The 24,398-nt window shown below is 35.3% G+C and overlaps 1 protein-coding gene across 1 annotated transcript in view; it reads left to right on the forward strand.

Moving 5' to 3' along the window:
- Positions 1 to 24,398, forward strand: part of LOC145663681 (uncharacterized) — a 68,250-nt gene that overhangs the window by 27,539 nt on the left and 16,313 nt on the right. The window contains exons 4-5 of the mRNA XM_081729777.1: positions 4,592 to 4,677; positions 9,641 to 9,794. Of these exons, the coding sequence (XP_081585903.1) occupies positions 4,592 to 4,677; positions 9,641 to 9,794 (240 nt within the window). The remainder of the gene's footprint in view (positions 1 to 4,591; positions 4,678 to 9,640; positions 9,795 to 24,398) is intronic.

A 24,398-nucleotide genomic window follows, 5' to 3' on the forward strand; every position in this document is an offset into this window, starting at 1 on the left:
CTCGCCTGTCCAAGTCGTCCTCGTTCAGAACATGAATAAGCTGTGAATGATATAGCGTCAGCTTCATCTCACTCAAAACTCTACAAAAACTTGCCCTTGAAATATCCAGCAGGGCAGACAAACTCTGTGGTTTGATGGCTGTCCAAGTCCAAACTCTTCCAACATCATACGTTTGAATAGGCACAATCTTCTCCACTTTCCAGCTACTAGTGCGTTGCCAATTGAACAGTCATTTGTTTTCCACTTGCATGGCAAAAAGCAGTCGCCTACTATTTGTTTCAAAATAAGCTAATCAGATTTAATTTCAGTTGTGCGGTTTATCTTGATAAAACGAAGATATATATATTTCATTGTATATACCTAAGCGAAATATGTTATTATGTTGCGTCTACGCTAAAAATGTTAATCTCTAAATTAAACAAAATACGTACTTCTACTAAATGAAAGAAATATCCATTAAAACAGTATTATTTAACGTGTGTTTTAACTGTCACGAATATTCTAACCTTAGTGTGCAAGATTTCTGTTATACAGTATACTTCCCAAAAGAGTTATACAAATTAACAATGTATCCCCTCCTAAATAGTAATTACATTTTGTTTAGAAAATGAATTACGTCGTTGAAATAAACGCAAGTAATACACAAGAATTTTAATGTACGTGCTCGTAATTTAACTATTACGAATACCGAGAAAAATAACTTAATGCATGTTAACCAAAGCAACTCAGTATTTTAGCATCTAGGCCAGCGTTTCCCAATCTTTTTCAACTTGCGGCACACTTCAGGATAACTTGAATTCTCGCGGCACACATATTATTATTATTATTATTATTATTATTATTATTATTATTATTATTATTATTATTATTATTATTATTATTATTATTATTATTATTATTATTTGAAAATATAAAATACTGCAGTTTTTTTTTCTAATTACTGACATCCTTGTCACAAAGAAGAATGCTCGATCACTGGTTTTTCCTCGTGGTAAATCATTATGCTTATTTTTTATTTTAATTTTAAAATAGAAAACAATTGCAATGAGATATAGGACTCAAGTTGTTAAAAATACACTTTCTTTTTCGAAAACTGTATCCAACCTTCCATTAAGAATGAGGATCACTAAATAACGAACGAACAAACAAATCTCTTTTACTTTTAAAACGCAAATGTAAGTAATTCGTATGCATGTTTACTTTGCCAGAAGGATAGAATAATATTTTAAAATTTCAAGTTACGAAATAGTCTGCAACAATAAAGAAGCAATAATGGTCATAACAATGATAACAAATACTTTTTTTTTTAAAATTAGAAATGTACAGAAAAATATTCTACAGAAAATTAAAAATTTTCTACAGAAAAGTAACACAGTATCAAACTTTAAATTTTAGATTCATAGTAGTAATGTGAAATACAAATATACCTTTTTCTCTATGTCTTGCAATTTGATTGCTATAGAATTAATAATTTTGTTTCGATTTCCTCGCGGCACACCGGTTGGGAAACGCTTATCTAGGCTGTCGTCAGAAAATAAAGTTAAGACGGGAGTTCATGAAGGAAGGACTCTTTTGAATCAATGGCAGAATCAATGGCAATCGTTTATTCTTCTACAGGAACAGAATTGCAACTCCTCGAAATCAACTGGACTCGGATCAGGAGTGCAGACAAGTTTTGAAGAGTGAAAAAAATCCTTGTCCAAGAAAAAAAAACAAATTAAAATGAAAGTTCTCATAATCATGCTTAATTTATTGCGCAATGAAAACATTTTTGCAGAAACTCCGACTCACAAAATTTCTCAGCCATCAAACAGTCTGAGCTCAATGTCCATTAGTGTGCAAAATATCAAGCAAAAAGTGTACGACTATACATAGGTAGGGGGAGAAAAAGAAAAAAACTCTTCCACAACCCATAGGGAGGATAGTTTTATTTGGTAAAGTTAACATTAAAAAAGAGAGAGAGAGCAACAAGGAACTTACAATAGCGATAGCCAGGAAGAAAAATTGGGAGCTGGCCCTCTTAACCGTATCCTACTAAATGGGGTTTCGTTTGTTATATGTTTATTAAACTTGTTTAATACTTACAGCCACGGACGTAAGCAGGAATTCTTTTCGGGGGAAAGGTATCCACATTCAATATGAGAACAAATTGTATTAAAATTTGTAACAAGGCCCCTAAACAGACAAAATTTACAGAAAAGTTGGGAGCTTGGGGAGGGGGAGTTTGGACTCTATCACCATTTTTGGGGGCTCATTTATTGCTTTTAATTCATAAATGGGAAAGAGTGTCAACTTTGAACTTATTAAACAACCCTCGTATATAAAAGAACTGCTTCTGTCACAAGTTTGATATGTTTATCTATGTGTTTGTGCGCTTGGCCCCGATCTTAAGACCTTATATGCCCAGGAAAACAGGAAAATTGCCCACGCACTGCGTTCCTCAGACCTATATCTTCGATCTAGTCGCTTGAGTACGAATGTTCGGGAAATTTTCTTTTCCACCCACTCTTTGTTATATGCAGACTCAGCAGACAACAACGACACAACCCTGTTGCTGGTTGATGGCATCTCAGTAGAATGCCTTGAACGAGTGTAACACAAGAGTGTAATAAAGATTAGAGTTCGGTATAAAGAGTTTGATCAAACTTGTGTAAATATTAACATGCTTTAATGTTTCTATATTGAACATTGAGTATAAGAGTAGCCTAAGTACCAACAGAAATAGGTCGAAATTAATATTGATGTGCATATTAAGTTGGATATTATTGCTGTTGGTACTTAGGCTACTTCGGCATTCAATCATTCAAGCCTGTTGAATAATGTCTAAATTTATTTCTGAGTGCTAATAAAGGTCGAAAATTCATTTATAATGCCATAATTTCTTAAATAAATACAAAAAAATGTTTATAACCATTTCCTGATATGCTTTTCATTTTGAAAAATTGATATTTCTGTTTTTTTTTAAAAAAAACTATATATACTGAGAGAATAGATAGAGCATGTATATATAGAGCAGCGTTTCCCAAACTTTTTCAACTTGCGGCACACTACGGGTGTAACTTGAATTCTCGCGGCACACTCATAGATATTATTATTATTAGTAATAGTAGTAGTAGTAGTAGTAGTAAATAGAAAATACCGTCGTAATTTTTTTTCTGTGATTACTGACCTCCTTCTCATAGAGGAAAAAGCTCGATCACTGGTTTTCCCCCATCGTAAATCACTATACTTATTTTTCATTCTAATTCAAAAATAGAAAACAATTCCAATGAAATATAGGACTCAGGCTTTTAAAAATACACTTTCTTTTTGAAGACTGTATCCAATCTTTCACTAAGGAAGATACTAAATAACAAACGAACAAACAAATCTCTTGTACTTTTAAAACAGATGGAGGTAATTTGTATGAGTGTTTGCTTTGTCGAAAGGGTAGAATGATATTTTAAAATTTCAAGTTACGAAATAACCTGTAACAATAAAGAAGCAATAATGGTCATAACAATGATAATAAATACTTTTTTTTTTAACATTAAAAATGTACAAACAAGTAACACAGTGAAACTTATAATTCATTAACGTGATTAATATACGTCACAATTTTTAAATATTAATACAATTCTGTTTTCGAAATACAATCTGTGTAGTAGTAATGTATGTATACAGTATACAATAATATATTACAATTACAGTATTTTTTCCATTGCAGAGGTTCATAGTAATGTGAAATACAAATACACATTTTTCCTGTCTTGTAATTTGGTTGCTATATAATTAATAATTTTGTTTTCATTTCCTCGCGCAACACCAGCGGCCCATTCGCGGCACACCGGTTGGAAACCGCTGATATAGAGAAATAAATAGAGTATGTATACAAAAGTGTACAGTTATCCTGTATCACATAGTGTCTGATGAAGCCAAAGAGTTACTTGGTGAAACTGTAACACACGTTTAATATTTAATGAAAATATATAGTTTTGCTCAGCAAATAATTAGTGTGTATTTAAATTATATACAAAGCAAAGCTTCTACTTACGGAAAATATTTCAGTTGATATTTTCAAAAATCGAGTTTTGAAAACCGAAAACTTAAAATCGATTTTGAAAACTGAAACCGAAAATTAATTTTAAAAACCGAAACCGAAAATCGATTTTGAAAACGAAACCTAAAATCCGATTTTTTTATATTTAGACTTATAAGAGTTTCGTTTTTCCGAAAAATCGATTTGGACAGGACCAGGCCGGTAGCCAGCCCAAAAATTTAGGGGGGGGGGCGGTAGAAGTTAGGAGGGCCCGATGGAACCATATTATAGTTCATTTGGAAGCCTACCGTCAAAATTTTAGAGGGGGGCAGTATAAATTTAGGGGGGACCGGCCCCCTAGACCCCTCTGGATAGGGGCCTGGACAGGACTAGTATCCTCCTTCGTATTACTTTGAGTTACAGACTGAACTGACCCAATAATTTTTATTTTACGACTTTCGGAAAGAAGCTATTAACAGTTAAACGCATTTGTATCAGTTAAAGAAGTCAGAATAAAATTTATTAATGTATAGTAAGTTAAATATAATAGTAATCTGAATCATCTCGTTTCAGGTTTACTTCTTTCTTCAGGTTTAGATAACGAAAGTGCTGTGACTGTTATTCTGTGCTTCCTCTGTGCTTTACGAGGAATGGTCAAGGTAAACGAAAATAATGTGTCCATAAATATCAAGAAATAGTGAATGACCGAAGTGTCCTTAGGGACAGAATCAATCACATGAAATATTGTTACTATTGAAGCAGAATTGATTCTCCAATTACAACAGTAGAGTAACGAGGGGCGAAGGTCTGCACTTTGACTTTGAATGACTGTAGATTCGATAAAGATAACGATTGCAGTGGTTTAATTGAACCAGAAAACACCGGAATAAAACACATTATGAGTCAATATGGGGCTGTTAAATTCGTAAGGTGATTCCGGTAAATAAATATATATATATATATATATATATATATATATATATATATATATATATATATATATATATAACTAAATCAGCGTAGCAGTGGTGCCAACCCCCCTTATATCCATGATGCACCCCCAATTGTCTAAATTGTCTATCCGTAGGTGTTCTTCCATGAAAAAATCTTTTCGATTAATTTTTACACCTTCTCAAACATATTTATATAGATTTTTAACCCCCCCAAATATTTCAATGACGCAGTTTGCGTCATAGCCTTCCTCTGTGGGCACCCCTGAATAAAAGCAACTTTCACACAGACGTAGGAGTGAACCTTCGTCTATATTTAGGAGCTGCTAAAAAGTCTACAATTGCATTACTTAATGACATACATCCTTTTGAAACATAATGAGCAAATTCAGATTTTTACCCCAGTATAGGAGGCAAAACTCTTATGATAATAGGACAAAATTCCATTAAAATACACAGCGCTCACCTCTGGTGCATGGGGTCCCGGGTTTAAATCCTGCTCCCGCCAAGTGAACTTTGTGATGGACAAACAACGTGTGTGTGCGTTTCCTCGTAGTTCTCCCGCTTCCTCCCACTTTCTTCATTCGACTATTTCATTCATTTCTCATCATCACCGTCTCCTTTAGCCTAGCCGGCATAACGTGGGACGTAAAACTAAAAAAATCATTTTATTTTTCCCATTAAAATACACAAAGTAAGAAATCGATACACATATATTTTGAATTATTTCTAAGTAGCTCAAGTGGTAGAGCGTTGGCTTCGCATTCGGGAGGTCGTGGGTTCGAATCCCGCTGCCGACCATCCTGACTGAGGTTTTCCAGGGTTTCCCTCAGTCCTACCAGGCAAATGCCGGGATGGTAACTACTAAAAGGCCCTGTCCGATACCTTCCCAAATCCTTTCCATTGTTATTGTTGTTGTTGGATATCCAGTGTAAAATGGCCTCTGAGCTGTATCTGGTGATTGTTAAATAAATAAATAAATAAATTTATTGAAACAAGAAAGTAATGGGACCTGTTTTTAAAATTAAGTATCATATGGAAAACTGTCCCTCTTCTTTCAAAATAATAAGAAGATAATTAAATATCAAGATAATTAAATTCGATACAATGCTTAACAACAAACGTTGCTGTGCTATCAACTATTGACCAATTTTAAATATCTGTAATAATTACAAAATATCAGAAGAATGGAACACGTGAATATTCCTTTTCTATGTGTATAAAGGATAAGAAAAAGGCATCTTACGGTGCAAACAAAATTTTAACACCATAATTATTAGACTAACTTTTCTAATGAGTTAAAAACAACTAAACCTTTGAAACATGTGAATATCGTATAAAAAATACATAATTATTTGACCACATGAATGTTATATTTTTAGGAAAAAGAAATTCACTTAATGTGTAGTGCACAAAGTACGAAGTTTCTCTTCCAATTAACAAGATGTTAAACTAAAACAAGAAAGTATCCCACTAATTTAAAAACAAAAATTATGAAACTACGAAATTGCTTGTATGGTCATTGTCAAAAGTATGAGCACACTAGTGATTTTTCAGAATTAAAAATATATACATATGTATTCATACAAAAGCCAATTTGTTGGACTTGTTCTTTAAAATATACATCATTCTTCATATAAAGCAATCAAAACGTATGGTCCACTGGGACAAATTTATTGAGTATGTTTAGGTTCAATGAAATGCCCTTACCCTTAATAAGAACTTCAGAACTTCCAAGCATTTGTTTGACTAATTTGTTCAGCTTTTGAGAAAGCTATGCGACTCTAGTAGCTTTGAAGAGTCTTCCAAAGACCTTCAGTATTCGTTGACATCTATTTACAGACTGTCAAGTTCATCTTACAAGAGCTTGATTTGCAACAAATCCGGTGACTGTGGGAACTGCTCCATTTATTGATTTTGTAAGAGTCTCCTTCGCATTGCAGATAATTGCTGCTTTCTGTTCTATTAAATGTATGGAGATTTATGACAAAAATACGATTACCTTATTGTCAACTTGAAACTTCATTCTACTCATTCATCCACGGGGACTCCGTTTATAGGGCTTCCTACATTTTACAATACACTGAGCTTTTCGAGGCGTAAGGCGTCGCTTCGATCCTCAAGATAAGGATTTTTCTGTTTGTTTCTATGTTTGCATACGAAATCTTCTAATATAAGTTTGGCAGACAATCTAGACACTAGGTTTAAACCAATAGATTCAACATTTTAGTCCCTTCTATCCCTTACCTAATTCCACTACTATAAATTGAGAGTTTCCCTTCGCTTCTACAATAACCCCTTGAATGAGGACGATTCCCAAAACACACTCAATCTAGCTGAAGTTCGTTTCCTACTTATAATTTTATTAGACTTCCTAACTATGCTCTATGCACAAGTCTTACATGAAGGCTTTGTTCGTCCGTTTGTCCGTCTGTCGATAGGTACCAGAGCGAGGGTAAGACATATAGAGATGCGGGAATTGACTCAGTGTCCTAGGTATAGATTCAATCTCCTCCGTTAACCCTCTATTCAAAGCGGAAGTGATTCATATTGGCCCTTTCCGGTTTCAATATTTGCCGTATCGAAGACAAACGGTAACAGATAGCGCGAAGTGTTTTTTCTTTTTTTTTTTTTTTTTTTTGCGGACGATTCGGTGCCTCAAGAAAACACATCATGAGTATCTATAATCCTCTATCTGAACCGGAAGTGTTCAAATTTACTATTAAGACCTACTTCAAGCTTCAATAGTGATTTCCATACAGCAAAACGGTAGGAGATATTGAGACACTGCTTTTTTTCAATAGATTCATTGCAATAAGAATAGATTCCACCTCCTTTGTTAACCTATATTCAAAACGGAAGTAGCTCAAATTAATCATTTGCAGTATCAACATTTATTGCCACAGAAAAAAATGGTGATAGATAGCGACAAGAGGTTTTCTGCAATCGATTCAGTGTCTCAAGAGAACATATCGTCATAAACCCTAATACCCTACCAAAACATGAAGTTTCTGAAATTTACTATTACATCGGGTTTAAAACTGATTTCCATACGGCAAAACGGTAAAAGATGTCGAGATGCGGCTTTTGCAATCAATTGAGCATCTCAAGAATAAATTTCATCTTCTTTGTTAACACTATATTCAAACCGGAAGTGGTTTAAAATATCCATTTCCGAAATCAACATTTTCCTACTAGCAGAGACAACTTGCAAAACGCTTGCTGTAAGCTTGCATTGAAAGTCGGCAAGCTTGCACCCGGCTTGATTGGAAAGCATGGAAGCATGATACAAGCCGGATTCCAGTAACGAAGTTAGATGAGGGCAACCTTGAATTCAGTGTTCCATTGCAGCTTGACGCTAGCATTTTACGTTGGCGGCAAGTCAATAGCCAGTGAACGGCCAGTAATTCTATGACGCTCTGCGAAGAATCTAAAGTATCGCTTGCAAGTACAACAAAAGGTTGATTTTATGAAAACACGCGTTAAAAGTGCAAGCGTAGAAAGCGTAGAAAGCGTAGAAAGGCCAAGCACACGCCAACTGGTCGAAACCTTTCTTGTTACTTAAGTTATCACCATAGAATAAAAATGGTAAGAAATAGCGACAAGCGGTTTTCTGCAATCGATTCAGGGTCTCAAGAAAAGATAATATCACAACCGACTGCATCCTATAAAACCGGAAGTGGTTAAAGTTTACTACTATTTCCGGTTTTGAATATTGATTTTCATAGAGTAAGAACGATAAGATTTACTGAGATGTGTTTTCTTGAATCGATCAGCTTCCAAATAATAACTTCTATCCTCTCCGTAAACCCTTCATGGAAATTAAAAGTAGTTCAAATCAACTATTTCCGGTTTCAACATTTATCACCATAACAAAAACCGTAATTGATAGCGACGAACAGTTTTCTGCATCCGATACAGTGTCTCGAAAGTATATAGCATCGCAACCCGAATCACTGTACCTGAAATTTGAAGTGGTTGAAATTTACTAGTACTTTCCATCTCAGATCTGAAATTAGAAGAGCAAAAATTGTAAGAGATATCGAGAAGAGTTTCTTGCAATCAATTCAGATTTCTAATTATAGGTCTCAAATCATCTTCGTTAACACTCTATTCAGACCAGAAGTGATTCAAATTAGCAATTTTCAGTTTCACCATTTACCACCACAGAACTAAAACAGTAAGTAATAGCGAATAGGCCTAATGGCCTTTAGATATGGATTCAGCGTTTCTATCTTTGGTCTTATTACTCTTTTGCAACCAGTATTTATAGATATACTTCTTCAACTCTGAGCATTGAATTCATATAGTTTGGAAGTCTACCGTAGTTTCACACTGTGAAACGAAACTCATGTGTTATTTCTTGGGAACGTTTTCATACAGGGAATGCTTTCTATCATGTCCACTTACTAATATCTCAAGTTTAGAAAAAGACAAAAGTAAAAACTACAATAAATGCAAGAAATTGTGAACTACAGTGTACTCGCAAAATTTTCTGCGCATACGTGTACAATTAATGATATAACTTATAAATACCATAATAAAGTATTAATTTGATACCATGAAGTGTATCGCTTTTAATTTAAAATTAGTGGGTAGTAGATTTCTATTTTGCTTACATACTTGCCAAGAATAACGTCAATCCATTAATTATGAACCTTTTCTTTTTCAGAATGAATGTAAGTATCTAGTGCCAGCAATCTCTATATTATCTTACAACGCCATGTTGGACTTCACCAACTTCTTAATTACCAGCTTCGTTGCATTTAGATCATTTTCTGTGTTTCGTGGTTTTGTATATTCAGCAGCAGCTCTAACCCTTGTTGGTAAGTTTATACTCGTTAATAAAGAAAATTAAAAGACAAAGGAAACATATTAATATATGAAAGCGGAGTAAAAGTAATCTGAAAACCTTAGTGTAGACTGGAAGATCAGATGGTGATGGAAAAGCCGGTATCAAACAAGGTTCATTTCTAATACTCGGTGTGAGAAAACGATATCATTCAGGTACATAAAATTAGTTTTTTAAAAAAAACTGATGACCGTCAGAGGCGTACTGGGATGAGGCAAGGATATTGAAAGAAAACGTTAAAAAAAAACTAATAGTAGTAAACGAAGAAAATTATGCAAAGTACTGGAGAGGAGTCGCTACAAATTAATTCTCTTTAACGAGGACGATTACGAAAGATCACTTACTGATTGAAATCCAGATTATTTTCCAATAGAGTAACTTCCAATAAACCTTTTGTTATTGTTAATTATTCCATATCGGACTCCCGAAGAAAACTCATCTAAACAACTTATTGACCGTGCCAATAGCGATTACTCTCAATCATGACTCCGTTTTCTTTCATTTAGAAATAGGAAAGAAAGAGAAGAAAGTAGAAGGGTAAAAGAAGGAGGTAGGTAAAGAAGAAAGAAAAGAAATAGGGTATTTTAATAAGAAACAGATTACTGGATAATTCCGGAAATATAGTAAAAGGTCGGGAAAGTCGTTGAAAGATGAATCATTCTAAATGTTATTAACAACTAATCAATTTTGGAATGCTTCGGAATAGACACATGTTCCCTCATACCACCCAGACCTAGCTCCAGGCACCACGATCGTGGGGTTGCCCAGACCTAGACCTGGAAATGAGAAAAGTGAAATCATTCTTTGTACTGTTATTCCAACCGGTGATTGATAACCATCCAGCATCTGAACTCTGTTCTCTAGGATCGACCACACATATGAATTAGCCAAGGAAAAAAAAATCAAACTTATAAACTCAATATAAATTTATGTGTCGTATCAATCGAAGTCTCAACTTCCTGGAAGAAAGATGTCGTATTTAGGCTTATCCTGCTATTTTTGTTTCACTCCTAGAGCCGATTTAAACCATTAGTAGCGGTCCTTCATGACCTAGGTTATTTACCTTAACACATATATTAAAACATGACACATATATTACAGATGTTAATATGACAAATTATATCACTAAAATTACTTAAATTAAATCTATCATGCATTCACACGCTCACTCACTCAGGACAGTGTATATATGTTTAAAGGAAACCAACTAACTACAAAGATACAAATAATTTATTACATCCATAGTGAAAAGAAAAGACAAAACAAATAATTATAAAGGAAATCTTAAAAGCACAAGTTCTTGGTTATATATTAATAGAGTACATAGTATTATATTTTAGTAAATTTTTATATATTCAATCATATTGACAAATGTGAAAAAAAAATAATTACATGTATCATATCTTAGGCATGCTAAAACAAAATTATGATTTGCGACATACGCAAAGGAGACACTTATTTCACTTAAAAAAAAATTGGACAAAGAGGAAAGAAAAAAAACTTTTTGGTGTATTAGAACTTATATGAGTCTCTACCTCACATTGGGTAATAAGATATTAATGATTTTGAGCGTTCAAATCACAAATCACGCACTACTCATAGTGTCCAAAACATTTCGCTCCATTTAACTTCGTTCGTGTTTATATATATCTCTATATATATAAATATATATATATATCTATTGGTTTACAAAACCATTCGTCGTCTATACTTGGTTTATAACTTTTAACAGTTTATATCTGCAATCGCACACTGCGACGCTTTATACCCATCCAGGGATTTCGACAAATCACTATCGCTAGAGGATGTTTCTCCTCTTAGACGGTCCATTTCCAAACTTATTAATTGAATAGTTTTAAGTTATTTATGCAACACTGGGACATGTCATGAGGCCTTTCCTTAGGATCACTTTCGTATATATTTGTATATAATTCGGATTTTTAAAACGATCTCCCGCAGATGTACGGAGTATAAAGGTTCAAATTGAGGATAAAAAAAAACTGGTCAAGTCACAGGATACATATGCAGGTGAGAAGGATTCAAGGTACACTTTCCACAATGGTTTTTGGTTGGTAGTTCAGGGATAATATTCGTTATGATGTGGGTTACGTTTAGACCTGCCGTTACTTTCCAATACATGCCATTACAGAATTACATAAGGTATCATTTACATTTATTCAAAAGAAAAGGAAAATTACTTAAGTGCACGGCGGTATTCATGACAAAATCTACATTCTCAAATTCGTCGGAAAACTCACTGGCAAACTATAGCAACCAATACACGTTTAGGGGGGACAGACACGAGCGCTCTTACATATATTCATAATACATTTAATATCATACTTTTACTTTAAAATCATATTCACATATTAAGTACATATACATTTCGACGTATTCATTTCTCTCTCTATATATATATATATTTATATTCAATAAATGCGCACACATTTAAATTAATCACCCCAATAATAACATTTTTTACAAGGTTGCAAACATTGTCCCAAAACAAATGACTTCCTACAGTACATATGAAAAAGAAAATCGCTTTTCTACCTGATACCGCGCATCTATAAATTTTTCACTTTTATATAATCAATTCGTGTTTAAATCATGAAAAAAAAACTTTGTGAGGCAGGCACGTAACACAGAGCATTTCTAAAGATATAACTAGATAAACCAAAGTACAATTTCTGGGCCCAGGTTAACTACAAAGTAATCGAAAACCAAAACAGAAAGGAAAGTGACCAATGGATCAAAAAAAACTTAAGAGGAACGACGGTGAAAGAACGTAATCGAAGTGTCGTCAAATACTAAGTCTTTGTTCATTTCAGCGATAGGTCAAAATGTGATGGAGGACCCAATCATTATCTACTCCATTCATGAATCGTGTCTTGCAACGTCTCAGCTGGTAATTTCAGATCAGAGTTGTACGTTAAATAAATCGTAAGCGACAAGTTCAAAATCGGGGGGGGGGAGGTTGAAATTAAAAAAAAAAACTTGAAGAAATGAAGACAGAGAGAGAGATAGAGAAGAAGGAAGACGAAGAATAGGGGCGCCAAAGACTTAAGTGAGAAATAACTAACGCTACAAAGATAGAAGTCGAATTTCGCTCTCAACAAAATCCATAGCCAAAATATTCTTAACATGCCAAAAGGGTGGTCTACTCAAATACGTAGACTCAAGGGGCGCCCTGCTGCCAAGGATGCAAGTTCTGTGTCCATCAGATCCCAATCCCACAAGAGTTTGCTTGTAAGATTGAAATCCGATCCCCGTATCCGGCCCAGACCAGCAGGATAAAAGGAGAGGGGGAAAGGGACCAGGTAACTGCGTCCCCAATTTTGAAATCTCTAAGTAAAAAAAATATTCGACCCCTTAGAAAAACTCAGAAGGTTCGAGGACAGTAATGAAACTAGAATAGAAGTATTATCTAAGATATCCCTAACTAATGATTTGCCGAAATAAAAAAAAATTAAATAAACTGAATTTTGGATCGGTGATTTCTATTGCCAAACCTCACCGATAGCTACCCTGCGCAGACACGCCACAGTCTGGGATGTCGTTAATTTCCCTCGTCTAATTAAACTAAGAAAAGAAATGAAAATACTTAAAGGGACTAGGGGTCGACATCCGGGTACGCAAAAATAAATTTCAATAACTAATTGTTTTGATTCTGTAACCCTATCAGAGCTGTCGCCTCCATGAACATTGTAAGCTAGCCTGAGTAGGTAACGTGAAGGAAAAAAAAATCTCACGGAGCAGGATATTCTATTTTAAAAAAAACCGACTAGAAAATATAATTCACTACAGCCCTGTTCTATAGCTACTATTGTCTTTTCATAATTTATTATTCAATATGTCTAGTCAACGATTATATGATGCTACCCCTTCTATCAGATGGTATTACTATGGTTGATTATTATTATAACACATTAAACTACAAAGTATTACCATAGTCCGACTATATATTGCCCTCCGGTCCGCGTGATATCATGGTGCAGGGGTCAGAACTTGAGATGTTTGTAGCTACACGTATCTATTCAATATCTATATATCAACACACGGCGAAGTATTCACTGGGCTACTATATATTTAACTATATGGGTGTCCTATCTTCTATATTCATTTACTACAATATTCATACACTTTATATTCATATTCACATTAATATTCATTTGCCACGACGCTATATTCTACAAACACCCTGTTTCCTCTATCTACGCCCAGCCTATTTACACATTTCATCATAATACTTTAAAATCTATAGTCACTACAAACATTTCCCATTCCGATCACCGCACGACAACCTCACTCGAACTCAAGACTCTTTCACACACACACAATACTATGTAATACCTGGTAGCTTTATTAAGAACGAAAAAAAAATCCTACGTATGTTCACTGAAAATAGAATTATCCGCGATAATATTTAATGTTTATAAAATTCTGCAGCAACAATGAGCTTCTGCAGCCACGAAGAAAAATGAACATCTAATATAATTCCAAAGCGAAGAACTAGCATCATATCGCCCGACTTCTGTTAAAAAATTACGTATTGTTTATTTACTTAAATATCTCGATTTCTAGACTAGGCAGAATGTTGAAATTTTCAGAATATATTAATTTTGGGTCACTTGACCTAACTGTACATTCATATGGGCTGTGAATTATACCTTCTAGGTTTTATTTCGGAAAGAAAGGTCAATTTCATGAAATCTAAATCACTAAGCACCTCGACAGAAGAATGGCGGTTAGTACTGACTTTTGACACTAGGGCTAGCGACGATATAATCAACCCTTGAACAACTGAATGTGACCTTGTACACGGAATTATTATACTATATTAAGTTCACTATTAAATATTGTGTATGAGTTCACTTAATGACGGAATAATAAAGAATTTATCGCATAGTAAATACTACACTGTCCATATTTAATTATCTCACACACTCTTTCATCACTTAACTACCACAATTACTACTACTAGAACATGTTTCTACATTACGAACACATACATGCCACATTCATACTACACACTACATTAATACATGTTATACTAATAAATATACACAGAAAACATTCATATTTTACCATTTTAAATCGGCTCTATGAAAGGAAAGGGGAAGAAAGGAAACAGGGCCAACTGGCCCTGTATTCACTAAATCACATTCTTGAGTGTTTAATTAATGCCCTGAGGGGACATATCGGAGTATTAGCTAACAATAGGACCCCTGCCCTGAAGGGGCAGGAACCCGGAACAAACTACATGTTCAACTCATCCCGCTGGAAGCCGTACTCCCAATTTGGGAGTCAGATAGGAGCCCTTACTGTAAATTTACACGTACATTGTGATTACTATTCTAACTACAACAAAATTAAATACCGCCATGTATGCTAAAAAAAAATCACTCGCTACCTACATAAACAAATCTCTATGTGGACAGGTCTTGTAACCCTCAATTAGCAGGAAAATTGGAAGGTGGAAATATGATGGGAAACACTGATCTTCAGAACCGGTTTTAGAAAGGAAAACAGAAATCACACCACTTCTTAATCCTGTCCATATCGATCGGCAGATGAAATCATGGCGTCAGTATATTGCCCTTACTATTTCAGCCTTTTTTAGTCCAGTTTTGACTATGAAATTTAACAGTTTTTGGCTCCTCGAGACTTCCAGAGATTTAGAGGTTAAAAAACTCCCAAATATTACCTTGTTTGCAGCTGTTCTACTCCTTTTTCAACTTTTTGAGCTAGACGATCCAAATCTAGTGTCTTCAGCGAGACGTTCCGGCATGGAATAGAATAATTGCGCCCTAATATCATAGCGTGGGTTTATCATCCAATCAGAACAAAGCATTTTTGGCGGTGGGGCTTTAAAACGAATAAAATTTGGTAAAATCTGGATTAAACTAGTTTTTAGAAGGACCTAGGTATCTAAAAGAGAGGTGAAGGGTGGTCCTGAAAATTCTGTCGAATTTTAGATTGGTTATTTGATCTGGAAAGTTCCGTCCAATAGTGGATCTATATTTTCGGATAGCACTGACACCGTAAAAATTGTAATAATCCATTTACATATCCATATACAAAACTTATAACTAATTTAAAATATAAATAAAGATATTGATTCCCAAAACTATCATTCCCAATGAATTTTTTACAGTTTTTCCATGTTAATTTGAAATAGAATAACAAATAAAATTACGAATTATATGAACAGCCAGAAATTTTTTGTTAAACGTCAGGTACAGTCGGTGCAAAAAAATTTCGGGCACCCTCCTATTAAAAACATAATCTCATTAGACTGTAATGGCATATTACAGTTCCCCGGCGTCGTTAAAAAAAATTTTGTTTGAATAACAAAATTTTGTTGAATAGAATTAACATGTATTAATACTAATAAACTAACTACTCACTCATACCCTCAAATGAGACAGTGTAACATTCACTTTGGGTATTGAGATAGAAGTTCCCGTTTTTTGTCCTCAGTACAGTTGAAAAGCTTAAGATTCTGAAAATTGTGAGTTCCGATACTTTCACCTTTTAGATTGTGTAATACAGCGCAATTTTTCAATAATTTAACTGCTAAAAATGTTCACAAAGGAACAGAACGGACAGGAGTTCCAGCTGAGATATTGAAAGAGACAACTCATATAACTATCCTTCCTCATTTCACCAGGTAGTTGCGGAATTAGTTTGTCGATTTGACAGCGGTCTCGCGACTATCAATCCCTCGAGTGGCTAGAATTCCATTTCCGCCATTAGTTTGTATTTGCGAAGGGGCAGAATTCTGAGGTCTACTTGCACAGTTATTGTTAACATTGCCGTTTTGACCAGTACCGTTTTCTCTTCTCCGGTACGCCCCGTTAAAGTTCCTCCTATTATCGTCCCTATTCGGGTTCGATTCCCCCATTGTGCGGTCATAGGGGCGATAACCCCGGCGATTGTTAAACATCGGTCGGTTACGGAACAGACGTCGACCGTTATATTGATTGTTTTCTGAGCCACTCCCACTCGGATAGCGAGATCCAGCTTGGGTGTAACTCAGAAAGTCCGTTTGGCAACTTGTCGTTGCCTTGCTTTTCACGGGTTTCACGACTTTTGCTTGTCGGGCGAAATACCTCTTTGGTGGGCCTCCAGTTTCTTTCCCACACAGGGCAGCTAGGCGTGACGTAACTTCTCGCACCGTTTGGCACAAGTGGGAAGCAATAGCCCGCGACTCATCTGGTGGAAGAGCGTTCACTATGATGTCTACTAGTTCGGCTTGCGATGGGTTTTCTGCAATCTGATAGTACAGTTCGATGATCTTCCAAGCATAGTCCAGAAGGGACCCATACTTGGCTCGATCATATCTTAAAGATTGGAGGTTGCGTTTCTGAAGCCTCTCTATATGTTCGTTGCAGTATTCTTCCTTAAAAAGGATCAGAAAATCATCAAACGTATGAATTCTATATTTAATAGAAGCAAACCACGCGCCTGATGCTGCAATTAAAAGTTTTTCAACTATTTGTAAACGTTCTCTATCGGTCAGCCGATACATTTCTAAACACTGCTGCAATCTACGCAGAAAAACACGAGGCTGTCCATTGGTAATATTCCCGTCAAAAGTGGGAAAACGTTCGATGTCCCTCAGCGAAACCTTGGAACCCATACTAACATAAGCAGGGGAATAGTTACTGGGAATTAACATATTCTCCTGCACAATCGGAGTCGTCACCGGATTTACCACCGACGACGTAGTAGCGGTGTTATAATTACCCATGTAAGTGAAAGGGATTTTGTTGGTCGTATTGAACATGTTGGGCTCCATCCTTGGACCAATCGCACCCATGAACAACGACTCAGAATGGCACCCATCTCCTCTTCCCGGCAACACGCTATGTGATTGTATACCTCCATGTAAGGAGGGAGCACTCACGCTAGTGACCGTAGTCGTCACAACACTCGACTGATTCGGCACACTATTGGAATTGAACCACGACTTTGGTTCTGACCGATGCATGGGGTAGTGCGTCGCAATATCCCGTGCATCAACTGACACTAAATTTTCTTTTCCTGCGCCACGGGTAGTTGTTATAGCGGGTAAGATTTCTGAGGAATCGCTACCGGGGAAAGGATAGGTTACCTCTGATTTTTCGCGACTAGATTTTGTCATTTCTTTTTGAATATTTGCTATCTCGTTTTGAATTTTCGAAATTTTCTGGTCAGTTACTTCCAGTTTGGTTTTCAATGATAAGTCTGACAAGGTTGACTTTAAACTATCAATTTCGGCCTGCTGTGTTTCTAATTTATTGTTGATTTTATGCAATTTGGTATCCATTTGTTCAATTTCAGAATTTACATGCTCTAATTTACCCTCAGTCTCCTGCTGAAATTGCTTTAGGGACTGTTGAGCCTCGCATCTGACCAAATCAATTTCAGTAGACGTTTGCTGCCTCAATGTGGTTATTGAGGAAGCAAAGTCCAAACATATGTTGTCGATTTTCTGGGTTAATGCCTCGAATCGAGATTCGGTTTCTCGTTTCGAGGTGTCAAATTTCTCATTTATTTCACGTCTTATCTCCCGGCTATTTTCATTCATTTCCAGGCTATTATTATCTATTTTCTCATTTATTTCGCGTCTCATTTCCCGTAGCATTTGTTGCAATGAAAGGAGGAGAGCGTCATTATTAGATGACACAGTCTTCCTTTGCTTTTCTTTGGGTTTATCACCAATTGGATCCCCATCTTTTTCATCATCATCGAGGTCAGATATCTCCACTGGAGATATTTGGCCTCGGTTCTTCGGGGTACTATACCCTCGCTCACCGTCCGAATCGGGATGTTCATTTTCTTTTTCAGAGGATAAACTCATGGGTTCACGCGACTGGTGGAGCTTCCCCTCACATTCTTTGCAGTATTTAACTATTTCACCAGCCCGGACCTTTTCTGCATTTTCAGCAGTATCCTCTAAATTAATACAACTGAAATGTATCCATTTCAGCACACATTCGTGACACCTCACTAGCCTACGAGAGACGCGAGCTCTTTTCTCACTACTTTCTAAAGTACATTGTGTACATGAGACTTCCGCGTTCTCGTGTGATACTACTTCCCTATTGGTTGCCATAGTTTCCATATAAAAAGACACAATATAAACACATGCAATTATATCCTTATAAACTAACAATACTTATTAATCAGGTACTATTCATAAATTAAGGGACTCCTATCTAATTCCCTCCTTGGGTCAACTTCCAGCATTTTCAAATTTTAGAAGTCACTTTAGCAAATTCCTTCATTTCCCCCTTTCTACAGAGAGAGACAAAGATAGCAGAACAGCCAATGACTATAATTATTTAATCTCACTGTAACTTTTTAATTATGCACCTTTTGTGGCCAAGTCAATATGTGCTCGATCCTAAACAGTGTTTAATAAATAATTTCAGATTCGTTACCAGGGAAAACAATTGTTTCCATGGTAACTGTCCGATGTCAACGGTCGCCAATATTGAAAGAAAACGTTGTCCGTTGCCATAGAAACCGCCGTTTCCAGGGCAACAGGTCCTGTCACGGTTAGCCAATATTGAAAGAAAACGTTAAAAAAAAACTAATAGTAGTAAACGAAGAAAATTATGCAAAGTACTGGAGAGGAGTCGCTACAAATTAATTCTCTTTAACGAGGACGATTACGAAAGATCACTTACTGATTGAAATCCAGATTATTTTCCAATAGAGTAACTTCCAATAAACCTTTTGTTATTGTTAATTATTCCATATCGGACTCCCGAAGAAAACTCATCTAAACAACTTATTGACCGTGCCAATAGCGACTACTCTCAATCATGACTCCGTTTTCTTTCATTTAGAAATAGGAAAGAAAGAGAAGAAAGTAGAAGGGTAAAAGAAGGAGGTAGGTAAAGAAGAAAGAAAAGAAATAGGGTATTTTAATAAGAAACAGATTACTGGATAATTCCGGAAATATAGTAAAAGGTCGGGAAAGTCGTTGAAAGATGAATCATTCTAAATGTTATTAACAACTAATCAATTATGGAATGCTTCGGAATAGACACATGTTCCCTCATACCACCCAGACCTAGCTCCAGGCACCACGATCGTGGGGTTGCCCAGACCTAGACCTGGAAATGAGAAAAGTGAAATCATTCTTTGTACTGTTATTCCAACCGGTGATTGATAACCATCCAGCATCTGAACTCTGTTCTCTAGGATCGACCACACATATGAATTAGCCAAGGAAAAAAAAAATCAAACTTATAAACTCAATATAAATTTATGTGTCGTATCAATCGAAGTCTCAACTTCCTGGAAGAAAGATGTCGTATTTAGGCTTATCCTGCTATTTTTGTTTCACTCCTAGAGCCGATTTAAACCATTAGTAGCGGTCCTTCATGACCTAGGTTATTTACCTTAACACATATATTAAAACATGACACATATATTACAGATGTTAATATGACAAATTATATCACTAAAATTACTTAAATTAAATCTATCATGCATTCACACGCTCACTCACTCAGGACAGTGTATATATGTTTAAAGGAAACCAACTAACTACAAAGATACAAATAATTTATTACATCCATAGTGAAAAGAAAAGACAAAACAAATAATTATAAAGAAAATCTTAAAAGCACAAGTTCTTGGTTATATATTAATAGAGTACATAGTATTATATTTTAGTAAATTTTTATATATTCAATCATATTGACAAATGTGAAAAAAAAATAATTACATGTATCATATCTTAGGCATGCTAAAACAAAATTATGATTTGCGACATACGCAAAGGAGACACTTATTTCACTTTAAAAAAAAATTGGACAAAGAGGAAAGAAAAAAAACTTTTTGGTGTATTAGAACTTATATGAGTCTCTACCTCACATTGGGTAATAAGATATTAATGATTTTGAGCGTTCAAATCACAAATCACGCACTACTCATAGTGTCCAAAACATTTCGCTCCATTTAACTTCGTTCGTGTTTATATATATCTCTATATATATAAATATATATATATATATATATATCTATTGGTTTACAAAACCATTCGTCGTCTATACTTGGTTTATAACTTTTAACAGTTTATATCTGCAATCGCACACTGCGACGCTTTATACCCATCCAGGGATTTCGACAAATCACTATCGCTAGAGGATGTTTCTCCTCTTAGACGGTCCATTTCCAAACTTATTAATTGAATAGTTTTAAGTTATTTATGCAACACTGGGACATGTCATGAGGCCTTTCCTTAGGATCACTTTCGTATATATTTGTATATAATTCGGATTTTTAAAACGATCTCCCGCAGATGTACGGAGTATAAAGGTTCAAATTGAGGATAAAAAAAAACTGGTCAAGTCACAGGATACATATGCAGGTGAGAAGGATTCAAGGTACACTTTCCACAATGGTTTTTGGTTGGTAGTTCAGGGATAATATTCGTTATGATGTGGGTTACGTTTAGACCTGCCGTTACTTTCCAATACATGCCATTACAGAATTACATAAGGTATCATTTACATTTATTCAAAAGAAAAGGAAAATTACTTAAGTGCACGGCGGTATTCATGACAAAATCTACATTCTCAAATTCGTCGGAAAACTCACTGGCAAACTATAGCAACCAATACACGTTTAGGGGGGACAGACACGAGCGCTCTTACATATATTCATAATACATTTAATATCATACTTTTACTTTAAAATCATATTCACATATTAAGTACATATACATTTCGACGTATTCATTTCTCTCTCTATATATATATATATTTATATTCAATAAATGCGCACACATTTAAATTAATCACCCCAATAATAACATTTTTTACAAGGTTGCAAACATTGTCCCAAAACAAATGACTTCCTACAGTACATATGAAAAAGAAAATCGCTTTTCTACCTGATACCGCGCATCTATAAATTTTTCACTTTTATATAATCAATTCGTGTTTAAATCATGAAAAAAAAACTTTGTGAGGCAGGCACGTAACACAGAGCATTTCTAAAGATATAACTAGATAAACCAAAGTACAATTTCTGGGCCCAGGTTAACTACAAAGTAATCGAAAACCAAAACAGAAAGGAAAGTGACCAATGGATCAAAAAAAAAAAACTTAAGAGGAACGACGGTGAAAGAACGTAATCGAAGTGTCGTCAAATACTAAGTCTTTGTTCATTTCAGCGATAGGTCAAAATGTGATGGAGGACCCAATCATTATCTACTCCATTCATGAATCGTGTCTTGCAACGTCTCAGCTGGTAATTTCAGATCAGAGTTGTACGTTAAATAAATCGTAAGCGACAAGTTCAAAATCGGGGGGGAAGGTTGAAATTTAAAAAAAACTTGAAGAAATGAAGACAGAGAGAGAGATAGAGAAGAAGGAAGACGAAGAATAGGGGCGCCAAAGACTTAAGTGAGAAATAACTAACGCTACAAAGATAGAAGTCGAATTTCGCTCTCAACAAAATCCATAGCCAAAATATTCTTAACATGCCAAAAGGGTGGTCTACTCAAATACGTAGACTCAAGGGGCGCCCTGCTGCCAAGGATGCAAGTTCTGTGTCCATCAGATCCCAATCCCACAAGAGTTTGCTTGTAAGATTGAAATCCGATCCCCGTATCCGGCCCAGACCAGCAGGATAAAAGGAGAGGGGGAAAGGGACCAGGTAACTGCGTCCCCAATTTTGAAATCTCTAAGTAAAAAAAATATTCGACCCCTTAGAAAAACTCAGAAGGTTCGAGGACAGTAATGAAACTAGAATAGAAGTATTATCTAAGATATCCCTAACTAATGATTTGCCGAAATAAAAAAAAATTAAATAAACTGAATTTTGGATCGGTGATTTCTATTGCCAAACCTCACCGATAGCTACCCTGCGCAGACACGCCACAGTCTGGGATGTCGTTAATTTCCCTCGTCTAATTAAACTAAGAAAAGAAATGAAAATACTTAAAGGGACTAGGGTACGCAAAAATAAATTTCAATAACTAATTGTTTTGATTCTGTAACCCTATCAGAGCTGTCACCTCCATGAACATTGTAAGCTAGCCTGAGTAGGTAACGTGAAGGAAAAAAAATCTCACGGAGCAGGATATTCTATTTTAAAAAAAACCGACTAGAAAATATAATTCACTACAGCCCTGTTCTATAGCTACTATTGTCTTTTCATAATTTATTATTCAATATGTCTAGTCAACGATTATATGATGCTACCCCTTCTATCAGATGGTATTACTATGGTTGATTATTATTATAACACATTAAACTACAAAGTATTACCATAGTCCGACTATATATTGCCCTCCGGTCCGCGTGATATCATGGTGCAGGGGTCAGAACTTGAGATGTTTGTAGCTACACGTATCTATTCAATATCTATATATCAACACACGGCGAAGTATTCACTGGGCTACTATATATTTAACTATATGGGTGTCCTATCTTCTATATTCATTTACTACAATATTCATACACTTTATATTCATATTCACATTAATATTCATTTGCCACGACGCTATATTCTACAAACACCCTGTTTCCTCTATCTACGCCCAGCCTATTTACACATTTCATCATAATACTTTAAAATCTATAGTCACTACAAACATTTCCCATTCCGATCACCGCACGACAACCTCACTCGAACTCAAGACTCTTTCACACACACACAATACTATGTAATACCTGGTAGCTTTATTAAGAACGAAAAAAAAATCCTACGTATGTTCACTGAAAATTGAATTATCCGCGATAATATTTAATGTTTATAAAATTCTGCAGCAACAATGAGCTTCTGCAGCCACGAAGAAAAATGAACATCTAATATAATTCCAAAGCGAAGAACTAGCATCATATCGCCCGACTTCTGTTAAAAAATTACGTATTGTTTATTTACTTAAATATCTCGATTTCTAGACTAGGCAGAATGTTGAAATTTTCAGAATATATTAATTTTGGGTCACTTGACCTAACTGTACATTCATATGGGCTGTGAATTATACCTTCTAGGTTTTATTTCGGAAAGAAAGGTCAATTTCATGAAATCTAAATCACTAAGCACCTCGACAGAAGAATGGCGGTTAGTACTGACTTTTGACACTAGGGCTAGCGACGATATAATCAACCCTTGAACAACTGAATGTGACCTTGTACACGGAATTATTATACTATATTAAGTTCACTATTAAATATTGTGTATGAGTTCACTTAATGACGGAATAATAAAGAATTTATCGCATAGTAAATACTACACTGTCCATATTTAATTATTTCACACACTCTTTCATCACTTAACTACCACAATTACTACTACTAGAACATGTTTCTACATTACGAACACATACATGCCACATTCATACTACACACTACATTAATACATGTTATACTAATAAATATACACAGAAAACATTCATATTTTACCATTTTAAATCGGCTCTATGAAAGGAAAGGGGAAGAAAGGAAACAGGGCCAACTGGCCCTGTATTCACTAAATCACATTCTTGAGTGTTTAATTAATGCCCTGAGGGGACATATCGGAGTATTAGCTAACAATAGGACCCCTGCCCTGAAGGGGCAGG

This window comes from Thermobia domestica, chromosome 11 (genome assembly GCF_964235325.1).
Source record: "Thermobia domestica chromosome 11, izTheDome1.hap1.1, whole genome shotgun sequence".
NCBI classification, from domain to species: Eukaryota; Metazoa; Arthropoda; class Insecta; order Zygentoma; family Lepismatidae; genus Thermobia; species Thermobia domestica.